We start from the raw sequence: 23,529 nt of genomic DNA on the forward strand, positions 1-23,529 counted from the left end.
AAATCCACTATAAACCCTCTCTTAAAAACTGTGATTGTTCCTAAATAGTGCGGTACTACTTAGAGATTTGTAACAGTGGCTGATAGAAGTGTATGGATACATAAAGTGAATTAATCAGTCAGTGTTGTTATGTTTTATATTGCAGAAATAATGTTTGTGCTTATAATTATCCAACCAGAGGAACCAAGCTGGGTACATTTGATAGGTTTAGATGAGATAAATGGGACTTGGAAGAAGAATATTAAAATATTTCTTTTTCAATTAGATCTATTATAGAGGATTAAGACGATCTAAGAGATATGAGACAGAGAAACTATTAAAAATTAATCTGTGATAAAAAAAATTATGTGGAATCCCTGAAGAAAAACATTACTTCTGACATAGAAACTGAAGAGATATGTTTCTGACAATAGTTATAATAAATCTTTAAAGTTGAAGTTATTTTCAAGTGACAAGTTAAATGACATATTTTTGTCTGTAACTTAGAATTACCTAAATAGTTCAAAGACTGTGCTACACTTAAAGTTCTCATTGAACACTATTTTCTAGTTGGATCTTTGTACATTGATCTTGATTATTAAAGCTATTAAACATACAATTTTTGAAAGGACTTTGAAAAATTAATGGTGGAAAGCTCTGTAAATCAGATTAAGTTATATTGATTCTACATTGAACTGGACTCTGATGTGTATAATTTGCTCCTCCTGTATTTTTCAAACTCTTCTTCCTTTATTTTATCAAGGAGAGTATGATTCATCTTGTGAAACTCAAGTATCTCCTCATTCACAGAACTTTCTCTGGCCAGGCAGAGTTAATTTTCTCTCTTGTCTGTCCCTTGTGTATACCTTTGATTTATCACTTAACAAACTCATTGCAAATGTTTTCTTCTCTGTCTCTCTAGTTATATAGTAACTTATTTTGGAGTGAAGGAGAAAAGGAAAGTTAGTGAAAGGAACTAACATATATTTGTTTGTTCCTTATTTTCCTATCTTGAATTTATTGAATGTAGGATGCATCTATTCCCAGTGTCTAGCACTGTGCCAGGCACCACAAAGAATGCTTTTGCGAGCATGTGAGGAATGAATGAAATCAACTAATGAGAGTCTTTAACTCCAGTATTTCCATTTATTACATGGCAGTTTTCATCACTAGCTCTATCTATACTAACTCATAAAATTATTTCTATTTAGTTCCATCTGGAGAAAACAATAAACCTCTACTGGAGCATTGCATGGGGTGATGGTGGGAGGAGAAATGTGTTAATGCAGGGATTAGACCCTGATGGGAAAAATAGCCTTGGATTCAATTCCCATAATCCTTGGGCTACTCTTTCATCCATTTTATTGTCTGTTCCCAATTCCCCCTACGGAACACATGTGCAAAGACATATTCAAGTTTTATTCACATTTGCTTCATTTTGACTGCCCTAAATCTTTTTCAAAAAAATATTAAAATTTTTCAGTCTCTCTAATATTTTCAAATTGCTTCTAAGTCTTGCATTAAAGATATCATGATATCATAATTTTATGAAGATTGATTTCAGAAAACATAGTCACTATTAAAATATCACTATCAATTGAGGATAATCCTGTTTAAATTGAGCCTCAATTCATTTATTTGTCTGAATCTATAATTTAGATCTCAGAAATGGTCCCCATTTATTCTGTCTGTTATGTACTTTTAACTCAGTGATATGTATTTATTTCATAGACACTCATAGTTACACACACATACACGTACATGGATATATGGCATTTTTGCCTGATATTCTTATTTAGGATATCCAAATAAGTCCTAAAAGTACATACTGTTACCATGCTGTCTTAAGCATAATATGGAAATGACAAATTGTATTGACTCAATCGACTGCCTTCTTTAAAATAAACCTAGTTCTCTTTTAAAATACTTGGAAATGAATTATGTGTAGAAAGCATAGACACACATTGACGTAGCTAATTTTAGGAAAACTGACCTGAAAACTACACAAGTACATAAATCTTGTGTGGATTCCTAACACAATATTAGAATGCAGATCCCCCTTGATGATCTAGACCATTTCTCCCACACACCATAAGCTACAGATCACAAATGGTTTCTCAGCATTGCAGTGCTATGGACTACTGATAAATCTGACTTAAAATCTGAGTTGTGATACAATCCCCATACAGCCTACACGTCAACTTGGTGAGAGAAAACTTAAAGCAGCTCCTGTCTGGATTGTGTGCTGCCCAAAGTGGTCTGTAGAAAGAACGAAGCCAAACTATGAAGTCCTTCAAAGTCTCAATATTTGATTTCACATAACATATCATGCCTTATAGTGACGAAGTGGAGATCAAATTTGGATCTCAAGCAGGTTGGTCTACTTGACCAAATATCTCTGAGTATAAGATAGCAACACAGAATTTCCCATATACTTAGCCTAAGTGCCAACCAACACAAGCTCCTAAATATTTATTGAGTGAAAGAATGTTTAAAAAAGCAGCTCTCATGAAGTCCTGTAAATTAGACCCATCATTGGAGATATAAGAGCATTTTTCTACATAATATCTTTGAGTATCAGGCAAATCATATTTTTTTTGTGTTTTATTGCATGAGTTGCTATGAGAAGAACAGTTCTATAATTAGTAGTTCTTTTCATAGAGACTGGGCTGTGTTTCCATTAACTTCACTCACATTTTATTGAGTCCCTGCCACATCCCAGGCATGGTACTAGGCACAGAATAAAGATCTGAAGGTGCACTTCAATTTCTTTGTGACACCATTTGAAAGAGAGACTGCATTACCCCTTGCCCAATGGTACCCTATTGTCTCTTGCTGTAATGTACAAAGTTGATTTTCCTTATGCTGCTAGTCATTGTGTTTGGATTTGGTCTACTGTAAATGTCATGGATCTTGCCAAACATTGGGAGAGATGCGGTGACTAAATCAGGAGAACCCCTGAAGAAGCCTACCTGGAATTCTGCCACAAGGAATGTTCAAATGAACACATAAATCACTCCAACACCAGATACAGAGTGTTAAGTGCCTTGAGTGAGCAGATCGCCTGGGCCCACTGGGGGTTCAAAGTGAAGTTTTATCCTTTAAGACTTAACTCTCAGCCCTTTCACAAGACTTCATCATACCTCATAACTGGATGATTTGCCTTCTCCTTCATTGTTTCAACACTGATTAACACTTCCTGAAGAAGAATAAAAGTAGGGAACCTGTCCAGCCAGCATGGCTCAGTGATTGACTGTAGAGATATGAACCAGGAGGTCACTGTTCGATTCCCGGTCAGGACACATGCCTGGGTTGTGGGCTCCATCCCCAGGGTGGGGCCTGCAGGAGGCAGCCAATCGATGAGTCTCTCTCATCATTGTTGTTTCTATCTTTTTCTCCCTCTCCCTTCCTCTTAAATAAATAAAAATATATCTTTAAAAAGAGTAGGGAACATACTTACATACTACTTGAATCTATACATTCTTATTTAACTGTCCCAATACCAATAGGAAATGGTCCCAATATTATTATCATTTTAGAGGTTCAGTGGAGTCAGGTACCCTGTTTAGGGCCTTCTGGCCCTAATTTCACCTGCCTTCACACCCACCATGGTCCTTTGTCCCTATTTCTCAGGTGATATTTCTCTGCTTTGTATTATAAGCATTTAGGAGGGTTCTCTTATTTGCACATGACATTGTACTTTGCCCTTACAGGGCAAAACGATGCACTTTGTCTTCCTACTTTCTGCATCTCAAGTACAGTACCTTAAATATCATGTTTTCTAAATTAATATGTATGGGCTGCTTAATACTTAAAATGTGAGAACTTAGGCAGAAATGAGAAAATGATGAAATAATCCTTCCTGTGTCAAATACATCCTTGAAACCTGTCTCCTCAGCAACAGCATCACTTCCACAGATCCTGCCTCCAGTCCCTAGATGTCGAGTTTTGAACCATTGTAAGCTTAGGTCAGCTCTAAATAGAATTTGTTCAGTGATGAGATTCAGTTCTAGTTCATGGTGTTCCAAGTGTGTTTGTCCTTTCTGGATTCTAAATATTACTTGACTCATCATCCTCAATCATGTTGGATTCATTTCTCTATTTCATTCCTCTTGGCCTCCCTTTGCTTTTCTGTCTAGTAATACCCCAGTTTTCAGTCAATTTCCTTCTGAAGAATATGAACTAGGCTATTAATGGAATTTCTATTAGTAAAGGAATAAAGATGACACAACCTATAGAGATGTTCAACCTAATGGGGGAAAAATAACTACACCAGAAGTGACCTGGATAATTGCAACAGCCTGGAACTGCACGAGCATTTGCAGATTTCTGGTAAAATGGGATGGAATTGTCACTTCTGTTTTCGAACAAAAGGCAAGAGCTCGTTATCTTTTTATCTTCCTCTCTTATGCAGTTAGCATTTTCTTTGACTGCCGGTCTTGTGATTCCTGTGCAAAGGCATCTGGAGTCCGTGAAAAATTAACGCCAGGTGCAGGATGCCTTCTCTTCATCCCAGTATTGCTCATTGTAAAATGTTTGTGTTGACTCATCAAAATGGGGTATTAGCACAGATATATGTTACTGTACAACAGAGTAAAGCCCATTCTCTGCCACTCCCATTTTTTCTCACCCACTCCGGAAATTGCAAAAGTAGGGCCCAAAATGTTTTTATTACAGAATATAAAAATAGACAGTTGTTCAGAGTTCTTAATGGCAGTCTTCCTCCATGTAGCAAAGCAAAATCAAAACGCACACACACATCAAAGTCTCAAAATCTTTAATGAGCTAATACTAGATATGCTATATCTTTTTAAGCTGTATTTTGATGTTTCCATTGAGCAGAAAGATGCCTAAGGACAATGGAGTTTCTAATTTTTATCTTGTGTAGAGATAAAAAAACACACAGTGCTGTACAAATGTTCTTACTGTTGCTTCTGCTGCTGAGATAACCACTACTGCTACCTGCCTTCCTGATATGAATCTATCTTGTTACGATCTTCACACAGTGTCAACTAGATTCTTTGTCATTGCAACTTTGCCAGGTAGCGTGGCAGGTTTTAATATCCTTATGTTATTTATAAAAACAAATTGAATGCAAGGAGTTGAAGTGGCCGGGATCAGAAGTGGTTTGGTAGTAAAGTATAATCTAGTGAGATTAGAATCACAATCTAGTGCACTTTTGCTCTGATTCACAGTTTTGATTACCTGAAAAGTATAGATCAGAATCCTTGCTCTACCACTTGCCATCTTGGGCAAATTGTTGAACTTCTCAGTTCCATCCTCTGTAACATTATATATTATACAATTCTTTCTAGGGTTGTTTGCAGTTTTAAAAAAGCTACCAGTCAGAGAAAAATAGGTATCACATGATCTCACTCATATGTGGAATCTAATGAACAAAATAAACTGTTGAACAAAACAGATCCAGAGACATAGAAGCATGGAACAGATTGTCAAACCTCAGAAAACAGGTGGGGGAGGGTGGGTGGGTGGGAGGAGATCAACCAAAGAACTTGTATGCATATATGCATAACCCATGGACACAGACAATAGGGTGGGGAAGTCTTGGGGTAGAGGTGGGAGCAGGCTAGAAGAGGTCAATGGGGAGGGGAGGGGAGTTGGAAAGGGGACATATTTAATACTTTTAAGAATGAAGATTAAAAAATAAATAAAAGCTGTGAATTAGACCCTTAGGAAAATGGCTAAAGAAAGTGCCCATTAAGGGCTGCCATTATTAATTTTGCTAAATTTTAATATTCTAAATTTATCCTTGTATTGCATAGTGTTTTTTTTCTGTATTGATAAGGTATTACATATGTGCCCTTATCTCCTCATTGCCCCCCCACCCCAAACCCGTTTCATGTCCTCACACCCTGGTGTCTGTGTCCATTGGTTATGCTTATATGCATGCATACAAGTCCTTTGGCTTATCTTTCCCTCTTACCCCCACCCTCTCCTACCTTCCCTCTGAGATTTGAACATCTGATCCATGCTTCTATGTCTCTGGATCTGTTTTTGTTCATCAGTTTATGCTGTTCATTATAATCCACAAATGAGTGAAATTGTGTGATATTTATCTTTCTCTGACTGACTTATTTTGCTTAGCATAATGCTCTCCAGCTCTATCCATGCTGTTGCAAATGGTAGGAGTTCCTTCCTTTTTACAGCAGCATAGTGTTCCATTGTGTAGATGTACCACAGTTTTTTAATCCACTCATCTGCTGATGGGCACTTGCATAGTGCTTTTATATATGACCTTATTTGCTTATCAAAGAAGCACATGAGGTTGATTAAATAAAAATTTATAATCTGCATTTATACATGAACAGAAAGTTTCAGAGAGGTTACATTAACTGGCTAAGATCATCATTCCTGAGGAGATATGTTTTAAAGCTAATCAGGTGACCCAGATCCTAACCTCTTTCTATCACTATTTTTATTATATTTAAAATTAGGTTAGTATTAAAGTCAGGAATCATTCAGTCCTTATTGGTTGTTGTATGTGACCTTAGAAATAATAAAGAGTTAAGTGATCTAACCCAATTCTATTAAGGGACCAGCTAACCCTAGAAGCCTCATCTGCTGACTCCAAGTTCAGGGCTAAGAGGTGCTCATCCTACAACATAAAAGCATAACGTACAAATGTTGTTGTTGAGTTAGTGAAGATAAGGAGGGGTTATGAGATGTAGGGTTGCAAACATTATAATCATCTCCTTTCCAGTTGGTTTAGGAAATCCTTTATAAAACAAGCAAAGGTTCCAGTGTGTCTGAGTTTGCAATTCCAATTCCAATGGACAAAGTGTCTGAGAGAACAGAGGAGAGTCAACCTGGGACCATCATTTTGTTCACCAACTTGTGAAGAGTCCCCATGCACCAGGAAACAACCCCCTTCTGCCTTCTTCCTCTTCCTTTCATTCTTCTCTTACTATTTTCCTCTCTCTCCTCTAGCCCACAGCAACAGATACTATTCCTCCCTCCTTACTCTGAAACACACAGTTGCAGCATTATCCGGGGCCCAGTAGGAGGTAAATTGGCAAGCAAGACCTTTGCTTTGTGGAATAACTGAGGGTAAGAAAGTCATTGGAAAACTGAGAAACCAAGAAACATACACACTGCCACTCTGGGAAGCTGGAACTGCTGTGGAGCTAGGAACTGGCTGGCATTTTGGACCCAGAAATCTGTAGGCTCTTGGCTGTAGAACAAAGAGTGCATTGCCTAGTCACTGACAACATACAAACGCATCTGCAGAATATATTCCTTGGCACCAGCAAATGCTAGTAGTATCTGCCCAATCTCTAATTTTCTAGTCCCCATTCACTCCTCCTTTTTTATTTTTTATTTTTACATGTTTTTCTTTTCTCATTGAAAATAATTCCAAATAGAACATTAAATTTGAAACAAAATGGGTAGAATAGATATAAATGTTATCAGAATTTAAAATAGGGGAAATTGAACTAAACTGTTGTTTACTCTGTTCCTTCTGCAACCTTGCCCACGTGCTATCTTTTCAAGGCAGTTCTTGAAACATCTTCCAGACCCAACATTGCTGTGAGCACATTCTAGATTACTAATGGTTAAAAAGTACCTCTTCTTGTTCTCCCTTCCTAACATTTCCTCTCATACAAAGGAACCGTTCTAGATTGGAAATGTTTAAAGATACTTTCCATGCCTTGGCCTGTTATGTTTTAAGCTTAGAGTGTATGATTTGGTATTGAATTATGGTTGGTAGAGGGGAAAACTGAAAGTTGTTAGATGTTATGTATTTCTTTCTGGAGAATTTAGAGCTTAGAAATTTCTTTCTGGAGATAAGACTTATGGAACACGGAGAAAGGCAAGATAGAAGAAAGAGCTTAATGATAATTCTCTGCTTCCCCTCACATCTTTTTGACTCCTTAATAAAGAAGATAATTTTTGCCTCTAATCACATGGTGTTGAGTCCATAAAAATTAACTGATTCATAAGCAAAACAATATATAGGCTATAAACATAGAACAAGTGGCTCACACTTGGATTTTTTAGGTGCCTTTTCTCAGGCATACAGAACCTCATCCTTTAGCCAATTAATAAGAAGCCACTTTATATGCCTTTGCTTTTTTTTCTTATTTTACTTTTATCTAGTGTATTCAGGCCTTTCTTAACATCGTGTCTTCTAATTTTCTGTATCTGAATGATAAAAGCAGAGATCACTGCTTTTCAGAAGGAAGAATTGTGTAGTCTCCCTGCTTTCTTTCTAGTAATTCCCAGCAGGGAAAATTTTAAAACCAGATCTTGCCTGAGACACAGATTCTTAGAGGTCATCCATTTCACCCTGTTACTGAATTTGCTGGAGATTTCCTGATTCCAAGTCTGGCCATTTTTATCTCAGGGACACAATCCCTCAAATGGATTGTGGTTACTTCAGGGAGATGGACTGCCTGAATTTTAATAGCCATACAGCAACTACTTGAGATGTCAGGTTGACTCCATTATAAAGAACCAAAACATTATTTTTATATTAATAATAGGTGGTTATGGAATAAAATATAAAAAACCACATAAATTGTTAGGATAAAACATAAGACTTCAAATAAATGTTTAGTTTGGGATGCGTCTTTTGTGATACGTCTTCACATTCACCTGAAATGTTTGAAAAATGCTTAGGATACCATTTTGCTTCTTTTCATGATCATTGAGTCCTTAGATTTCCACCAAATTGTATGCTTCCTCCCACCTCTTCAACTTCTGAAATGTACAATTGGGAGAGGAGGTTAGTGCAGGGAACCTATTGCAGCTACCTTCCTTGCTTCACACAGGATGGTGATACAACAAAAATATGGATTTGTTGTCTAAAAGACTGAGCCTTTCCTCCCCTAGTTATTAGGCTAGTGACCTTGGGCACTTTGTGTTACAGGTTCATGCCTCATTTTACTTATCTGTATAATGGGCATAATTATAGCATGTAATTCATAGGCTTGGAATGAGGATTAGAAACAAGGGAGCATAAAGGACCAGCATACGGTAGGCATGGAGGAGTCTTTCTGTTTACAACTTTCCTTAATGTACATGCTGTGGTTTAGAAGTACATGGTCTGCAGTGCTCCAGCTGCCAACACATCAACAAAACCAGGCAGTTGTGTTACAAGAGCAAGTCACCAGAGGGGCACTGTGAAATTATCCCTTTCCTACCCATTTGACTACTCTGTTGAGTCATGTTTTCTCATGCATCCTATTTCTTGCTGTGGCTTTCATTCCATAGATTTAAAAACCCAATAGCAAATATTTTTTGAATATATTGTATGCCAAACACAGTTAGGAGTATAGATGGGGGTGGCTGGAGAGGAAATGAAGTAAAATGGGGAGTCTATCCTCAAAACAATTACATTTTCAGCAAGAAGATACAAATATCATACATGAACCACTTAGTCATCAACATGTGTAAGAACAGAAGGAAACGCTCATTAAGAATGTCAAGGCTTGGTGCTTTCACATAACAAATGTCCTTTAATATTTATAATTCATTGTAAACTGAAGTAGGATAAAGAGTAATGCTTTAAAATTGGAAGGGCAGGATAGATAGATGGAGACTTGCAGTGAGGATAAAGGAAACTTTCATAGACTGTTTGGGACTTGAGGTTGTCATTGAAGAATGGGTAGAATTTGGTTAGGTAGATAGGAGAGGGAACCATGATTGATTAGGGATATGGGAGAAGGAAGAAATGTAAACAGTGACTTTATGGTAGACATGTAAGGTGTATGCTGGGAGTAGTGACAGCTCTGGCCTGATGGAAGAAAAGGGGAAGAGGAAAGGAAACTAAATAGCAATCATTTATTGATCACCCACTGTGTGCAAAGCTCCGGTCCATATGCTACAGAATAAATAGGTCCTACCTTAGTCTGATGAACCAGGCTATTGACAGCTTGCTCAGAATTTTGGTACCTATGTCAGGAAAATACAACTGTACTTCTAAGATAATAGCTCTTACCAAATTGCTTAGCAAAAAGGAACAGATGGTATCCACATGGATCTTTCAGGAATAGCACCACATGGAGTGAATCAGGGAGTTAAGTAGGTGTGGTTATTGTGGCATGGGGCACATTGACTAAATCACATCTGAGACGTGAGCTAATGACTCCATTTTTCGTGTACTCTTCAGAGAGCACTTGCACAATTAAAGCAGTTAAGTTAGTAAAAGCTTCATGTGAATAATGGGATTTATGGCATCATGTGGAATAATGGAGAAAAACAAAGAGTTTGGAATAGGCAGATCTGGATTTGAATCCCAGCTCTGCCTCTTTCTAGCTGTCTGACTGGGAAATCCACTGAATCCCTCAGAGCCTATGTTTACTTATCTATAGACAAGGTCTCTCTGGGGTTCTGTGAGGAGTAAACATGAAAACACAGGTTAAAAGCTTACCATATATTTTGCACACTGTGGGTGCTTGCTCAATCAATGCTAGTTCTCTCTCTCTTTTTTAATGTTTTTTATTTTTTTCAGGGAGGCAGGGAGAGAGACATAGAAACATCAATGATGAGAGAAAATCATTGATTGGCTGCCTCCCGCACGCCCCCTACTAGGGATCAAGCCTGCATGTACCCTGATGGGGAATCCAACCGTGACCTCCTGGTTCATGGGTCAGTCCTTACCCACTGAACAACACTGGCCAGGCAATGCTATTCTCTTTCTTCTCCCCGAGAATTAAATGATTTAATGTGTATGGGCACAATTTATAAATTATAAAGCATGTTATTGGTGGTCACTCTAATATAATTATCAATTTGAGATTCAATGATGATCTGCAGTTAGGTGAGTCTTTATTTCAGCCTTTTATATTAAGTGCAAAGAGGGATGTGGAGAGGGTACAGGATAGAGGTCTGAAGAGTCTTTATAAACTAACAGTTCAAGCAATTTTTATCTCTTGTTTCAAGTAGGATTGATTCTAAAGAAAACATATGAAGTCAAGAAAGCTCTTTGGTTCTGGGTCTCCAGTTTCTGTGCCTCATTCCTCAGACCGCCCCATCTCTTCTGCACTGGGGATAAATAGGTGCCCAACTCAGACTCACTGAGGTCCTCAAGATATCATCCATTTTCTGCAAAATATTACACTACCTTGTATTTTAAGGAGGCTCAAGCAAACGTGTGAACACTTGATTCCAAAAGGAAGAAATACTAGTGGCAGGCTTTCAAAGATCAGTGAGATAATTTGTGTTGACTCGAGCAGACTTCTGGGTATTTCTAAAATCTTCATAGAGAGCAGAAGCAACTGCTTTGCAGTTGTTAAAAGTTACCTTTGGAATCAGACTGATAGGTTTGACACTTGACCTTGCTTTTACCACCTGGGTAACCTTGAGCAAGATACTTAACATCTGTGTCCTCAGTTTTCTGTAAAGTGAGGATAATATATTTATTATTAAGTGAGTTCAGGTAAGCAGAGTTGAATCAAGTTCAAGCCAAACATGAATCTACCATTCTCTCCTCGTATTTTCTGAGCTAACCTGGTGGTAAGCTAGGTAGGTAATCATCCTTGCATTTTGTTAGGTCCTAGGGAGAGGGACTAAGGTCCTAGCATCCTCCAAAATTGCTCCCTTGAGACATCTTGCCATAACCATTAGCCTGCAGTTAAGCCTTTGCTAGCCAAGCCTCAGACACTCACACTGTTCATACACCCATTCATCTGTTATTGCCTTAGTGTCCTCATCTGTGACATGGGTACCCTATGTCACTGCAGGGTAAGGGCAAACCAGAAAGGCCAGAATCTCTTGGCAATGACTCAGAGCTACACTGGATTGAACTACCTGGTTGATCTTGTGGACACAACATGAAAAGAAAAAAATTCCAGGAAAGCAAAATATGGCCACAGCAATAAATAAAATAGCCTTAACTCTATAGAATATCTCTCTTTCACTTCACATGTACTATTTTTTTAGCTAACTTCTTGGGAAATAGGTTAACTGGAAAATAGCATTGTCCCATTTTTTCAAGTGGTAGTTTGCAAGAGATTAAGGGACCTAGAAATCCTCTGAGAACTGGGGAATTGAATCTGAGTCAGTATGGTGAGAAATTTCTCTTCAGACTGTGAAAAAGAAACTAACAACTTTCAGGGCATAAAATAACATTATTTTCAGGGGATCAGGAAGATGTGTGTGGTGACCAGCATGGGACCTGGGGCTAGAAAGACAGGGATTTGAGACCTGGTTATGGGTACCTGTGACCTTAGGCAAGTGACTAAGCCACTTTGACCCTCCCCCTCCCTTTTTTTTTCTCCTTAGAAAGAAAGGGAAACAATATTTTCCTTAGAACATTTTGAGAATTAAATGCATTGATGCCTCTTCAGCATCCAATAAATGCTTAATATTTTATTATCATTATTATTGTTGTTATTTTCCTGTCTCCAGTTTTGATACTAGATAATTGTGAGATTTGGGCCATGCCACTTTCTTCCTGTCTTTCCATTTTATATTTGTAAAATAAAAAGGTAGAACTCAGTGATCATTAAGGTCTCAGCTTTAGAGTTTTATGATTCTAGAATGTGTTTATTTTTCTTCTCTCATACAACCATCAATATGTCTTTAATCAGTTATTTTTCAAAAATTTTCTTTGGAGCTTACTAAAAAACATATGCTGATTCAGGCAACCTGGGTGTACCTGTGCCGTTAGCCTTTCCTGGTTCATGCCTCCTGCAAGCCTGCTCACATGATATACTGGGGCCCAGTGATTGAGCCAGAGTGAGGAGGGGAGGGTTTGGGCACTAGCCTGGATCAAGGTGGATAGATCTAATTTGAGCTGGTTCCTGAGTTGTTGGTGAGCAGTAAAAAATAAAATCAAAAGAGTTCTGGTCAAGTATGATTCCATTGTGAGAGGCAATAGAGCATGACTGTCAATAACATGGACTCTGAGTCAGATTGTTTGAGTTTGAAGACTATCTCTTTATCACATGTATGACTGCGTAAAGTTTCTGAACCCCTGTTTCCTCACCTGTAAGATGAGAATAACAGTACCTGTCTCATTGATTATATGTGGATTAAATAAGTTAATTGCTGTAAATAAGTGCTATATAAGTGCTTTCCCTATTGTTATCTATACCAGTGTTAATATACCAGGAGATTTCGCTGTGGCTGGGTCATGGTATCATGAGATTCTAGGTAGTGATGATTCTCAACCAGGCAATTGTAGGTTCCAGGTAAATCCTTCAAGGAGAGTAGGACTCTGCCAACCCCTCTGGTTATGAGGCTCCAGCCCAACATTATGGGAGAGAAGGAGAGGAATGAAAGGTTTTCAGTCCTGATATAGAACTGGAGTGCAATTCAGGAAATCCAGAATGAAGTACCCCTCCCAACCACATCACTTTTTTTTCCACAGTGGATCAACGTGATGGGAGGTTAGGGAGAAAATTTAATAGAAAATAAAGTTATTCTGAGTTCAATCCTTAGCATACCACTTAGTACTTGATGTTAAATATATCATTTCAGACCTAATTGAGGATGTGGGTAATAACCCCAAAGTTATATTTTCCTAAATAGGATCAGGGCATCACCCCTGATGGCAGCCTGCTGTGTGATTGTGAAGCTAATGACTGCTAATATGGCATCTTATAGCACTCAGTCTAAGCTACCTAAGATTTACCGTGAAGTTCTGGGATCTCCAGCTCTCTCAGTGAGGTCATGTACATATACAAAATAGACTCGTTTTAAACCTTCCAGTGGCTTTCATCTTGTTTTGAGCTGTCATGCCATACCATATATAAAGTTAAGTATAGGCCCTGTGGCATTTCCTGTTCACTGAGGAGCCTGTTCTTTAAGGCTGAGAAATTCCTGCTCAATTCCTAGCCGCATCAGTGTTACTGGTATTACCGTTCAGTCCTTGCTGTATCTAAGTCACTTGACTATGTGGCCTTCTCTCCTTTTCCATTTTGCTTCTTAAAAGCTTAGGCATTAGCCTGGGTTTAGTCTGTTGATGTTTCTGATACCTACTTACCACTTGTCAGACCTAAGCTTTCCAGAGTGTCTCCTTGGACTGATTGGCTTCTGTCAATACCTTATCAATACCTTATCCCTATCAATATCTTGCTAGAAGAGACTTTCTCACTGTAGCTGGCCTGGTGACTACTTGCCCATTTATCTCAGAGGCATATCCCAGATATATCACTTAACAAATATCAAGAAGAAACCACATCAGTCAAAATCAATGAACTCCTTTGAAAATTGGCATGAATTATGGCAATCTTTATTAGTTACATTCTCGTGGTAGCAAGCAAGGGAAGTTTATTTTTTTCTTAATGTAAGCAAAGTTATTGATGTAATATAAAAATATTTGGCTATCTCATAGATCCTGAGAACAGTACCGTGGTAGAATTCATGAATAACTTAATTTCATAATTTAAATTGTATTAGTAGCCTCTCTGCTTGCTTCCTGCTTCTCTATGATTACCTTTATTCTTCCCTCTTTTTGTAAACTGCTTTCCCCCTTTGGAAAAGAATGTTAAGACAAATCATTTACATATTACAGTTTGGGTCACCCAAGACAGATTCATTTTCTTAAGGCTTAAGTCTAAGTTTATCTAGATTTGCACATAGTCAAGCCTTGAAACTTCTGATTTAAAGGGTATTTTTTCATATTTTTTACAAATATTTTTCCAATTAATGGAAATATGCATATAGAAGGGGGATGCTGAAATTTGCTAAGTTAGCAATTTGATTTAGGGGTTCAATTAAAGAGGAAATCTAATATGGAGAGTGAAGGTATAGGGATGGTAGATCAATGTGAAGTGTGCAGATAAAACTTAGAAGAAACCATCAAAGTAACTAGGGAATTGGTTTTAAGACTCAGAAGCTAAACTAAATCAAACTATGAGTTCATGTAGTTATGAACAAAATGAGACAAGAAACAGCAGTCAGGCTGAGCCATGGGAAGATCTGAAATTACCCACTGGTGAGAAGAGCACACTTCTGGGCTGTACTTGGAATTCTGCTGCACTCTGTGTTATCACCACTTGATCTTTATTCTCTGTGGATATGTGGCATTGACTGCCTAGATTCTAGGAAGTTTCTTTATAAATGGCCTGGGAAGGTCTGTGAGGGTCCTGGAGTAGAGCAATGGGGGATCTTCAGAGAGCCTGGTTTAGCTGCACAGTGGGATAGTGTGTTATTCATAATAGCCCACCATGGCATCTCCTTGCCACTCACACCAGAGAGCTGCCAATGTCACATGTCAGTGATGTATGTTTGTGTTCACACAATTCACACATGAAAGTGTATGTTCATGCACTTTTAGTGACTTTCATAGATGTAGTCTTAATTATGGCTTCTGGAATTTGTTATCACTGAGAAGCAAAGAACTTTCTACATAACATGGATTGTGCTTCAAGTTTCACAGTGTCCATATCCTGAGTTATGCAATAATTATTATTTTAGGAAAGCTGAATATATAGTGACTGGTTAATGAAGTAAGATAGTCAATATCAGAAAAGTAGTCATAGTCATATTGATGGTAACTAGAGATTTTTGGGTTTTCTTAGAAATGTTCTCCAAAACTTACAAAGTGGTATTGTATTCATTTATACCCTCATCTAAACTTTATAGATACATTTAGTCAATAATTCCTAAGTATTTACTGAGTTCCTTCTGTGTACCCAGGTACTGTGAAGATTTATAGGGAAATATACTGTCTTTGTTATTTTCTAAATATAGAGTCTGATTGGAAATACCAAATTTACACAGGAAGTGGAAAATAGAAGCATAGACATACAAAAGTGATGAATGGCACTGTATGGGAAATGGGCTTGTGTATAAATGTATTCCCAGACCATATTAATACAATATATAAGAAGAAAAACAAAAATAAGATGGGTTGAAACCCCAAATCAAGTCAGTATGTACATATTTACTGATCATACTATTGCTGGTGGATATGGGGTTCTTGCGGTGTCACGAGGAAAAGCATTCCTAGGAACCCACAAAAGGGGATAAGATCTGGTAGCAAGGTTTATTCAGGAAGCAAAATTATGGAGGTTCTCCAGTGTCCCATTGCTGTCCAATTCACCATGGAAAATTAGGGCCAGATATATAGTCAATGTCCAGAGATCCTGTGCCATATTAAAGCTTACTCCAGTCTAGCATTTGACGAGCTTAGCTTGTGTTCCCAGCTGTAGTCTGTTGCTTTGCTGCTGTACCCATGCTGGAGCTTGCCTGTTGGGACCCACTGGCCAGTGGCCACTTGACTAAGGCCACATGACTAAAGAGAATGCATAGAATGCATGAATGCACAGCATGAGTGCAGGTGAGAGAGAGAGGGGGAGAGAGGGATAGAGAGGCGGGAGAGAAGAGGGGGGGGGAGAGAGAGAGAGATTGATTCTTTGTTCACCTGAAATTATGTTTTCTCAGGCCTGGCAAGAACCAGAAGCTTTTTCAAAATAATCAATCAGCTTCCTAAATTTTCCCGGGTTTGCATTAGGGTCTACCCACTAGTCAATTACCTTTTTCTCAGGTTAGACTGACAGGTCTCTATGGCAGGTACCACCCCCTGCCCCATTTTGACTTTATTGTACATGTCCTTATCTCCCCCTCTTCCCTGTACCCCACATACACAATCTGGTACCTGAAGGGGGGAGAAGAGGTTTAATCCCCCAGGAGGGACAATGCTGTGATTCCTTGGGGTATGAAGCTGTATCTTCCTGGTGAAGCAAACAGGTTCCTTTCTTTCATTAATATCTCACTAACTTCAGTAACAATACTATACTAGATAATAAGGTAAAATACAATATTAGGTGTGATACTCGGAAAGTTTTCAGGAAAGTAAAGGAGACAAGGCATCATCACTTTCCGGAGTCCAGGGAACCAATTAGAAACCATAAGAGAGATGTCCTCAAAAGTAAAAACAAACAATAGTAACAACAGTAAAAGCCATTAAGGCATCACCAGATTGCTTTCAACATCCAATATGTAAGACCCTGAGGCATCACTTGCCTTCATGGTGGCCTTTGCTTTGCCTCGATCTTGTGTGGTGCTGGAGATCTCCAATCAATGCAAGATTAGATGCTAGGATCAAGGAGCAGCTTAGTAAGAAAAGAATGGATTTGAAGTTACAAAGTCAGTGTTAAATATCAGCTTTCATTTTCCCTGAGCCTCATTTTTTTCATCTATAGCATAGACATAGTGATAATAATGCCTCATCAATATGTTTTTGTGGAAATTAAATAATAATATATATGTATATCCTTATATGCATAGTGGTAAGTAATAGCCTATATAATAAAAGCATAATATGCTAAGTGTCTGACTGAACAGTCTACCATTTGGTCAACTGCTTGACCAGTTGCTATGATGCGCACTGACCATCAGGGGGCAGTAGGTTAGCTTGCCGCTGGGGTCCGGCCAATTGGGACTGGGCAAGAGGGCTGGACACGCCCTGGAGCCCTCCCATCGGCCGGCCAACCTCCCACGGTCCCTCCCCAGCCAGCCGGCCCCCATCAGCCCTGATTAGTACTGGGCGAGATGGCCCCGATTGGCCCTGATCACCGGCCAGACCGAGGGACCCCGCCCGTGCACAAATTTGTGCACCAGGCCTCTAGTGTATTTAATAAATGGTAGTTCACATGATCTAATCCATTCTCTTCAGTGTAGTTATAGCCACTAACACAGCATTGAGATTTCTCTCTGGTGTATAAACAGTTCACAAACTACATAGTGATATATCCTCACAGTAGTCCATCTTTAGGGACACTTTTAATAATAATATTTAACATTGATTCTGACATTTAAGTTTACAAACACATTCAAATATATCACCTCATTTAGTCCTCAAACAACCTTTTCAGAAAGTGATTATTTCTATTTCCATTCCACAGAGAAGAAAAATGAGGCAAAAGGGGTTAAGGGACTTGCCCCCAGTTCACACTACAAGGAAGTGGCAGAGTCCTCAAGTATTGGGAAGTTGATAAAACAAATTTGAACCCAGGTCTTCTAATTCTAAACCTCTCATTCTTCTCTCACACCACATGCCTCTTCACAAGCACTGTTTTTATGTGGAGTCCCCTGGAAACTATCTTTCTCCAAAGCCCCTATTTACCCACAGGTACTTGCTAGTAGGAGTTTTACAAACCAGGAACGTCTAGTTGACCCACTATGTAGATATGTAGACCAGGGGCATGTTCTCAATGTCCAGTGTTTTTAGTTAAAACACGGTATTTTATTTTGTAAAATCTGCTGGATTGCTACTTGTCTTATCATTCGGTTAGGATCCCATAGGCACAAATTGACATTAAAAACCTGTTAACTCTGTTAACTCCAGAGGGCACATCTAATGAAATGCCCTAAAAGTTGAATACTTGCCAAAACCACTGTGTCGTAAAGAACAGCTCTCGATTAATCATGATGAGAGTATTTCCTCTATCTAAATGAAATCTGCAGTTTGGTAAGAAGATTAAAGTTCCTTCAGGGATGAAGGGAAAGTTGCTGTGGAAATTCTAAAAACTAGAAAATAAAGATAGGTCTACTCAATATTCATGAAGTCAGATTGGTTGATGCAAATACAGATTGCACTCTCTTATTTTTTAATGACTTGGCTTATAGCTCTCCTATATCATATTTTACACAGATTCCTACTCAACTTTACGGCAAATGACTGTAGTTTGTACAATTTAAAAAATAGTTCAGCATATTCAATATGATTTTCTGCCACTTTGACTAAGTGTTCATTTTCTATCCAAAGATTTTTAAGATATATGATCAGAAATGTATAAATAACAAAAAATAAATAAATGATGACAGCATGCATAATAGGTAAACATATATATCACTAAGTGAACCCTTCTATTTTGCATTGAATACAACATACTCTCAAAAGGCAGTTTAAGGGGAAGAGTTGTAAATATTGGTTTAAGTTTAATTTTGCTTCTTAGAGTGGAAAATTAAATTTACTTAGCACAGCCACTTTAAAAAGAAATGTTACCAACTTTAGCTCTCACCCAATGTTTTAGAAATCTTTGCCTCTTAAGCATCACCAATCCTCATCTTCTAAACTGCTGGATAAAATTTAAGAGTAAATGAGTACAAGTTCTATGAATGCTTACTTCATTTCATTATGTTGTAAGTGTGGCAAACAAATATTTAGAGGTTGTTGGGAACTTTGAGCCATTTCATTTTTTTCTCCTAACACTTGACACAGTGCCTATAAGGGTCCTCAAGAAATACTGTTAAGCTATTTGTTTAAAAAGTTAACAGATTCTTTGAATAGACTACTTACAATATTTTCTACTTCTGTTTTTCAGGCCAGCCCTGCTCCTATAATTGTCAACACTGATACGTTGGACACGATTCCCTATGTAAGTAACATTTTTATTAAGGGTTTCTTTAAAAACTATTGTAGAACTTAATCAGCTATGTTTCAATTTTAATACATATTCAGTTTTACTCAGTCCAGATAATTTTATGGAATGGTGTGTGGAATGAGTTTTGTGAGTTTTCTTTGTCATTTGCTAAATCTCGGTTTAGTCATGCAAATTTTTTTCTATTTTATCCATTGTTTTCTAAAGCACAGGGCCTGTCATGAGAAAAATTATTGCCCATTGTGTTCAAATAATGTTAGTTTCCTAGGTGGTTCACTGAAAAGAGATTGAATTGTTTGTGCTAGTAGAAGAGATGAGCAAACTTCTTTGGATCTCTTAGTAAATATTCAAATCAGTTTCTGTTACAGAGCCTAGAACATAAGTAAGTGTCAATAAATATTTGGTGGGTTTTTGCTGGGCTTCTAACAAGAACTGGAACAAAAGTCTTGTGAGAGTGAAGACTGTCTATATATAATAAATTGTATGGTTTTATAAAAGCCTGGCATGAGATAATAGGATCACTCATATCAATAAAGCTTGAGATTTTGTAACTGCAATATAACCACTCTGATGACCAAAGTTCTTGACGATGGGGTCCAGTTGGGCAGGGGAGATTGGAGAGGCAACAGGCCACATTATGTGTGAGTGGTTGACATCACGGAGGCTCAACAAAGCTTTGCAAGTGGCCCTTACCTGGTGGGTAGAGAATGGTGATTTGGAATGATAGAACAGATACAGATCCATGCAGACAGAGGGTTGGCTGCAAGGATAGTGGGTAGAAGGACAAACAGGTTTATGAACTTTGGTTAAATGAGAACAGCATGTGAAACACTTAGAAGAATACTTGGCACAAAGTACGTGCTTGGTAAGCACCAGCTACTCTCAGTCTTAGACCTCAACCTCAAATGCTTGCAAGGGCCAAACAAACAGATCTAGATCCACATCCAAACTAATGGTACAATGGGAATAAGAGGGCACATGGCCTTCCAAAGGGAGCAGCTACCACTCAGCTCCAGTGGGTTGGTACCAAGGGGGCCAAGTGTTGCCAGACCACCCAATGTTTCAATAGAAGTCAGAACTTTAAACTTTGTGTAAAAGTCTGCAATTTTAAGTACAGGTAACTGATTTTCAAAGGTTCAAACAACCGTGTGTGCCACAGTGTGGTGTCTAGTGCAGAGGCTGCCCTTTGAGAGATGTCTGCCGGGAAGGAACGGGAGGACCTGGGCCGGTCCTGCTAGCCGGGACTCGGCCACAGGGGAGAAGCATGCTAGAACTGGAGTACAAGGCGGGGACTTGATTACAGGAACAAGGGACTAAAACTGGGACACAGGGTCAGGACAAGAATAACAGCAAACTTGGTTTAATGCTGAGTCACCTGAACTACTGAGTTAGAGCTTCTTAAATCTCTCTGAATGAGAGTTGTTTGGGGTCAGACCGGAAATGGGGTTAAGTTTACTGGTAAAAATCAAGTGGCCCTAGAGGTGAAAAGTAAAGGACTCCATTGGAAGGAAGCAAAGCAATGTATTAAGGACACAGAGTGTCCAGTAGTCTCTCTCTCACTCTTTCTACCTTCTTGTACTTATTAAACATTTATATTGGGATTACTGTATACCCGACACTGTTTTAAGGATGAACAAATATTAACTCACTTAATCCTCGTAATAACCCTACGCAATAGGTAATCCTCGTAATAACCCTACGCAATAGGTACTACTAATTTCTCCATTTTGTAGATGAGGAAACTGAGTCCTAAAGAAGCTAAGTCACCCTCTCAAGGTTGCACAGTAAGAGGAAGGGCCAAGAATGAACCTAGAGAGCCTAGTTGTAGAGTCTGAGATCTTACCTGATGCTGGTAATGCTCCTTTCCTCCTTCCCTCCCTTGTTTTCTGTTTCTCAACTTGGGAACACATGTTGCTTTCTTACGCCTTTGCTACATGTGACTTTGGGTGGAAGACCACTTGTCACAGAGGCAGCAGTACCCTTGCGGCAGAGACCCATGTTTATATTAAGAAATCCAATGTCTTTATTACAGTAAATCTCTTTACTGTATCCATTGGCAAAGCAAATGAGCAGTGCTTTGAAGAAGTAGACACGGAGCACAGAAACTTAATTTTCTAAGTAAGACTGCTTTCTTGTGGTAGATCTATATGATGTCAAAGCCTTCTATTAAAGTTTTTGTGGCTTAACTGTCAGATGCCCTCATGCACAAATAATTTATCAATAGAAACTAAGGATTTTGTACAGACATGCCCAATTTATGTCCCGACTAATTAGCTAGTAAGATGGTCCACATAAAATAAAATAATCAGCCCTAACCGGTTTGGCTCAATGGATAGAGTGTTGGCCTGCAGACTGAAAGGTCCCAGGTTCGATTCCGGTCAAGGGCATGTACCTTGGTTGCGGGCACATCCCCAGTAGGAGGTGTGCAGGAGGCAGCTGATCGATGTTTCTCTCTCATCGATGTTTCTAACTCTCTATCTCTCTCCCTTCCTCTCTGTAAAAAATCAATAAAATATATTTAAAAAAATAAATAAAATAATCAAACTGCTCCCATTCTCCTAAATATCAACTTTGTATCTGACTTTGAGTTCTTCAAAGGGCTTTTTTGTTCTATCTTCACCTGTTTTGTATTTATATTTAATAGCGCCCTCTGTGAGCCTTCTTAAGAGTTAGACTCTTTACAAAGTTTTGCTAAGCAGCTTCATATGGTGAAAACATCACCTAAATTAATCTATTAACCAGGAGTTATATAATACCTATTTAAGAGGTGATTGGTTGTGAGAATAATGAGATTAGATATGTAAAATGATGCTTTAACTTTGGCTTACTAGGGATTTATTTATTTATCATTTTACTTGATAAACACTTGCGAAGTAACATATGCTAGACCCTAAGAGAATGGTAAATATGTATATCTTCCCCCATATAAGAGAATGAACACATTATCTACTAAAAAAAGGCAGATTTAATACAAGGACATTAATGCGAATATGCTTTGGATCTTAGCATCAGCCCAACCCTCCCCCTTTTTCCTGACTCACTGGGTAACCTTGAACACTGTGCCTTTTACAGTCCATTTTCTCATTCCCCAGTGTTCTATACTTTGTTTTCCTCTTTTATTTCTCATGTTCTAGTTGTGCACATAATTTCAGCTCTATTTAATGAAAAAATGATTTTAGAGCTCCCCAGAGCATTTCAGTCATGTTGCATAAGAACGCTTCCTTCTTTAAAAATATTACCTAAATGACAAAATTTTAATTCTATATTAGTGTCCTCTTCAAAAGTAATTTTATTACAAGTAAATGTATTAATTTTGCCAGTCAGCAAATTTGATTTTAGAAATATATCATCCTTATGGAAATGATTCCTTGGCATACATGCAAGCAGCAACTGAATAACTAGAGGAAATCTGTGGTCAAAGGCAATTTCTAAATGTGTAAAAAGGGTACAATAGATACTTAAAGAGATTTCTGCTTTTTTTAGGGGGGAGTTAAGTTAAGGGACATTAGAGCTTTTAAAGTATCTGCCATGAACAAAGGTTACTTGGGTTCTTACACGTGACTGCTTCAAATAAACTCATTCTTGTATGATGTCCTGATATTTTAGGGTTGGGTAGGTCCTTAGATGTGCCACAGTCAGCCTCTCATGCAAAGCAGGAATCCCCTTTATGCAGATGTTTTCATTATGGGCCTTTATGGGTGGGACAGTGCTACCAGAGTATGTCATTTTCATTTTGATGCTGAAGCCCAGGACACAAATGCTCAAGAGAAAACAAGGCGAAACAAGAACATTTCCATTTCAACACTCTAGTTGCCATTTTTTACTCCATCTTTTTATTCTTCTCCATGATGCATTGAATATTGTCTTATGCAAGGTAGTAAACATGCTCTGTTCTTAGAGAGGGCGAGTAAAGCCTGCGTCTGATCTTTACATCTGGATCCCTGAAGGCTGACTTAGTGGGAAGTAGCATGTTACCGTCTGGTATTTTGCAACCAACTGGCACGGAAGCCTCTCGGGCACACCTCTTCCCTTCAGCAGACCCTTCAGAGTTCTATATTGAACACAAGCAAATCCCATTCTTTCTGCTTTCATTTCATAATGGTTCTATTTTGATCTGTGTTCTGGGAAATATGCTGTGGAAAGTGTGGAAAACTCACGGATCATGAGGTTTAAATCTTGTTAAATAACTTGGGGGTTCAAGGAATGCAAACCTTTCATTTTCAAATACAGATATCTGAGCTCTACTAGTAAG

General features: G+C 38.3%; 1 protein-coding gene across 7 annotated transcripts in view; it reads left to right on the forward strand.

Annotated features, from left to right (window-relative positions):
- DLG2 (discs large MAGUK scaffold protein 2) overlaps window positions 1-23,529 on the forward strand; it is a 1,152,012-nt gene that overhangs the window by 455,287 nt on the left and 673,196 nt on the right. For 6 of the 7 annotated variants that reach the window (XM_023762195.1, XM_023762199.1, XM_023762198.1 and 3 more), the window contains one exon: window positions 19,221-19,274. The exons of the other annotated variant lie outside the window; for it this stretch is intronic. In XM_023762195.1, coding sequence (XP_023617963.1) covers window positions 19,221-19,274 — 54 coding nt within the window. The remainder of the gene's footprint in view (window positions 1-19,220; window positions 19,275-23,529) is intronic. 7 annotated transcript variants of the gene reach the window in all.

Source organism: Myotis lucifugus, unplaced genomic scaffold (genome assembly GCF_000147115.1).
Source record: "Myotis lucifugus unplaced genomic scaffold, Myoluc2.0 scaffold_236, whole genome shotgun sequence".
NCBI classification, from domain to species: domain Eukaryota; kingdom Metazoa; phylum Chordata; class Mammalia; order Chiroptera; family Vespertilionidae; genus Myotis; species Myotis lucifugus.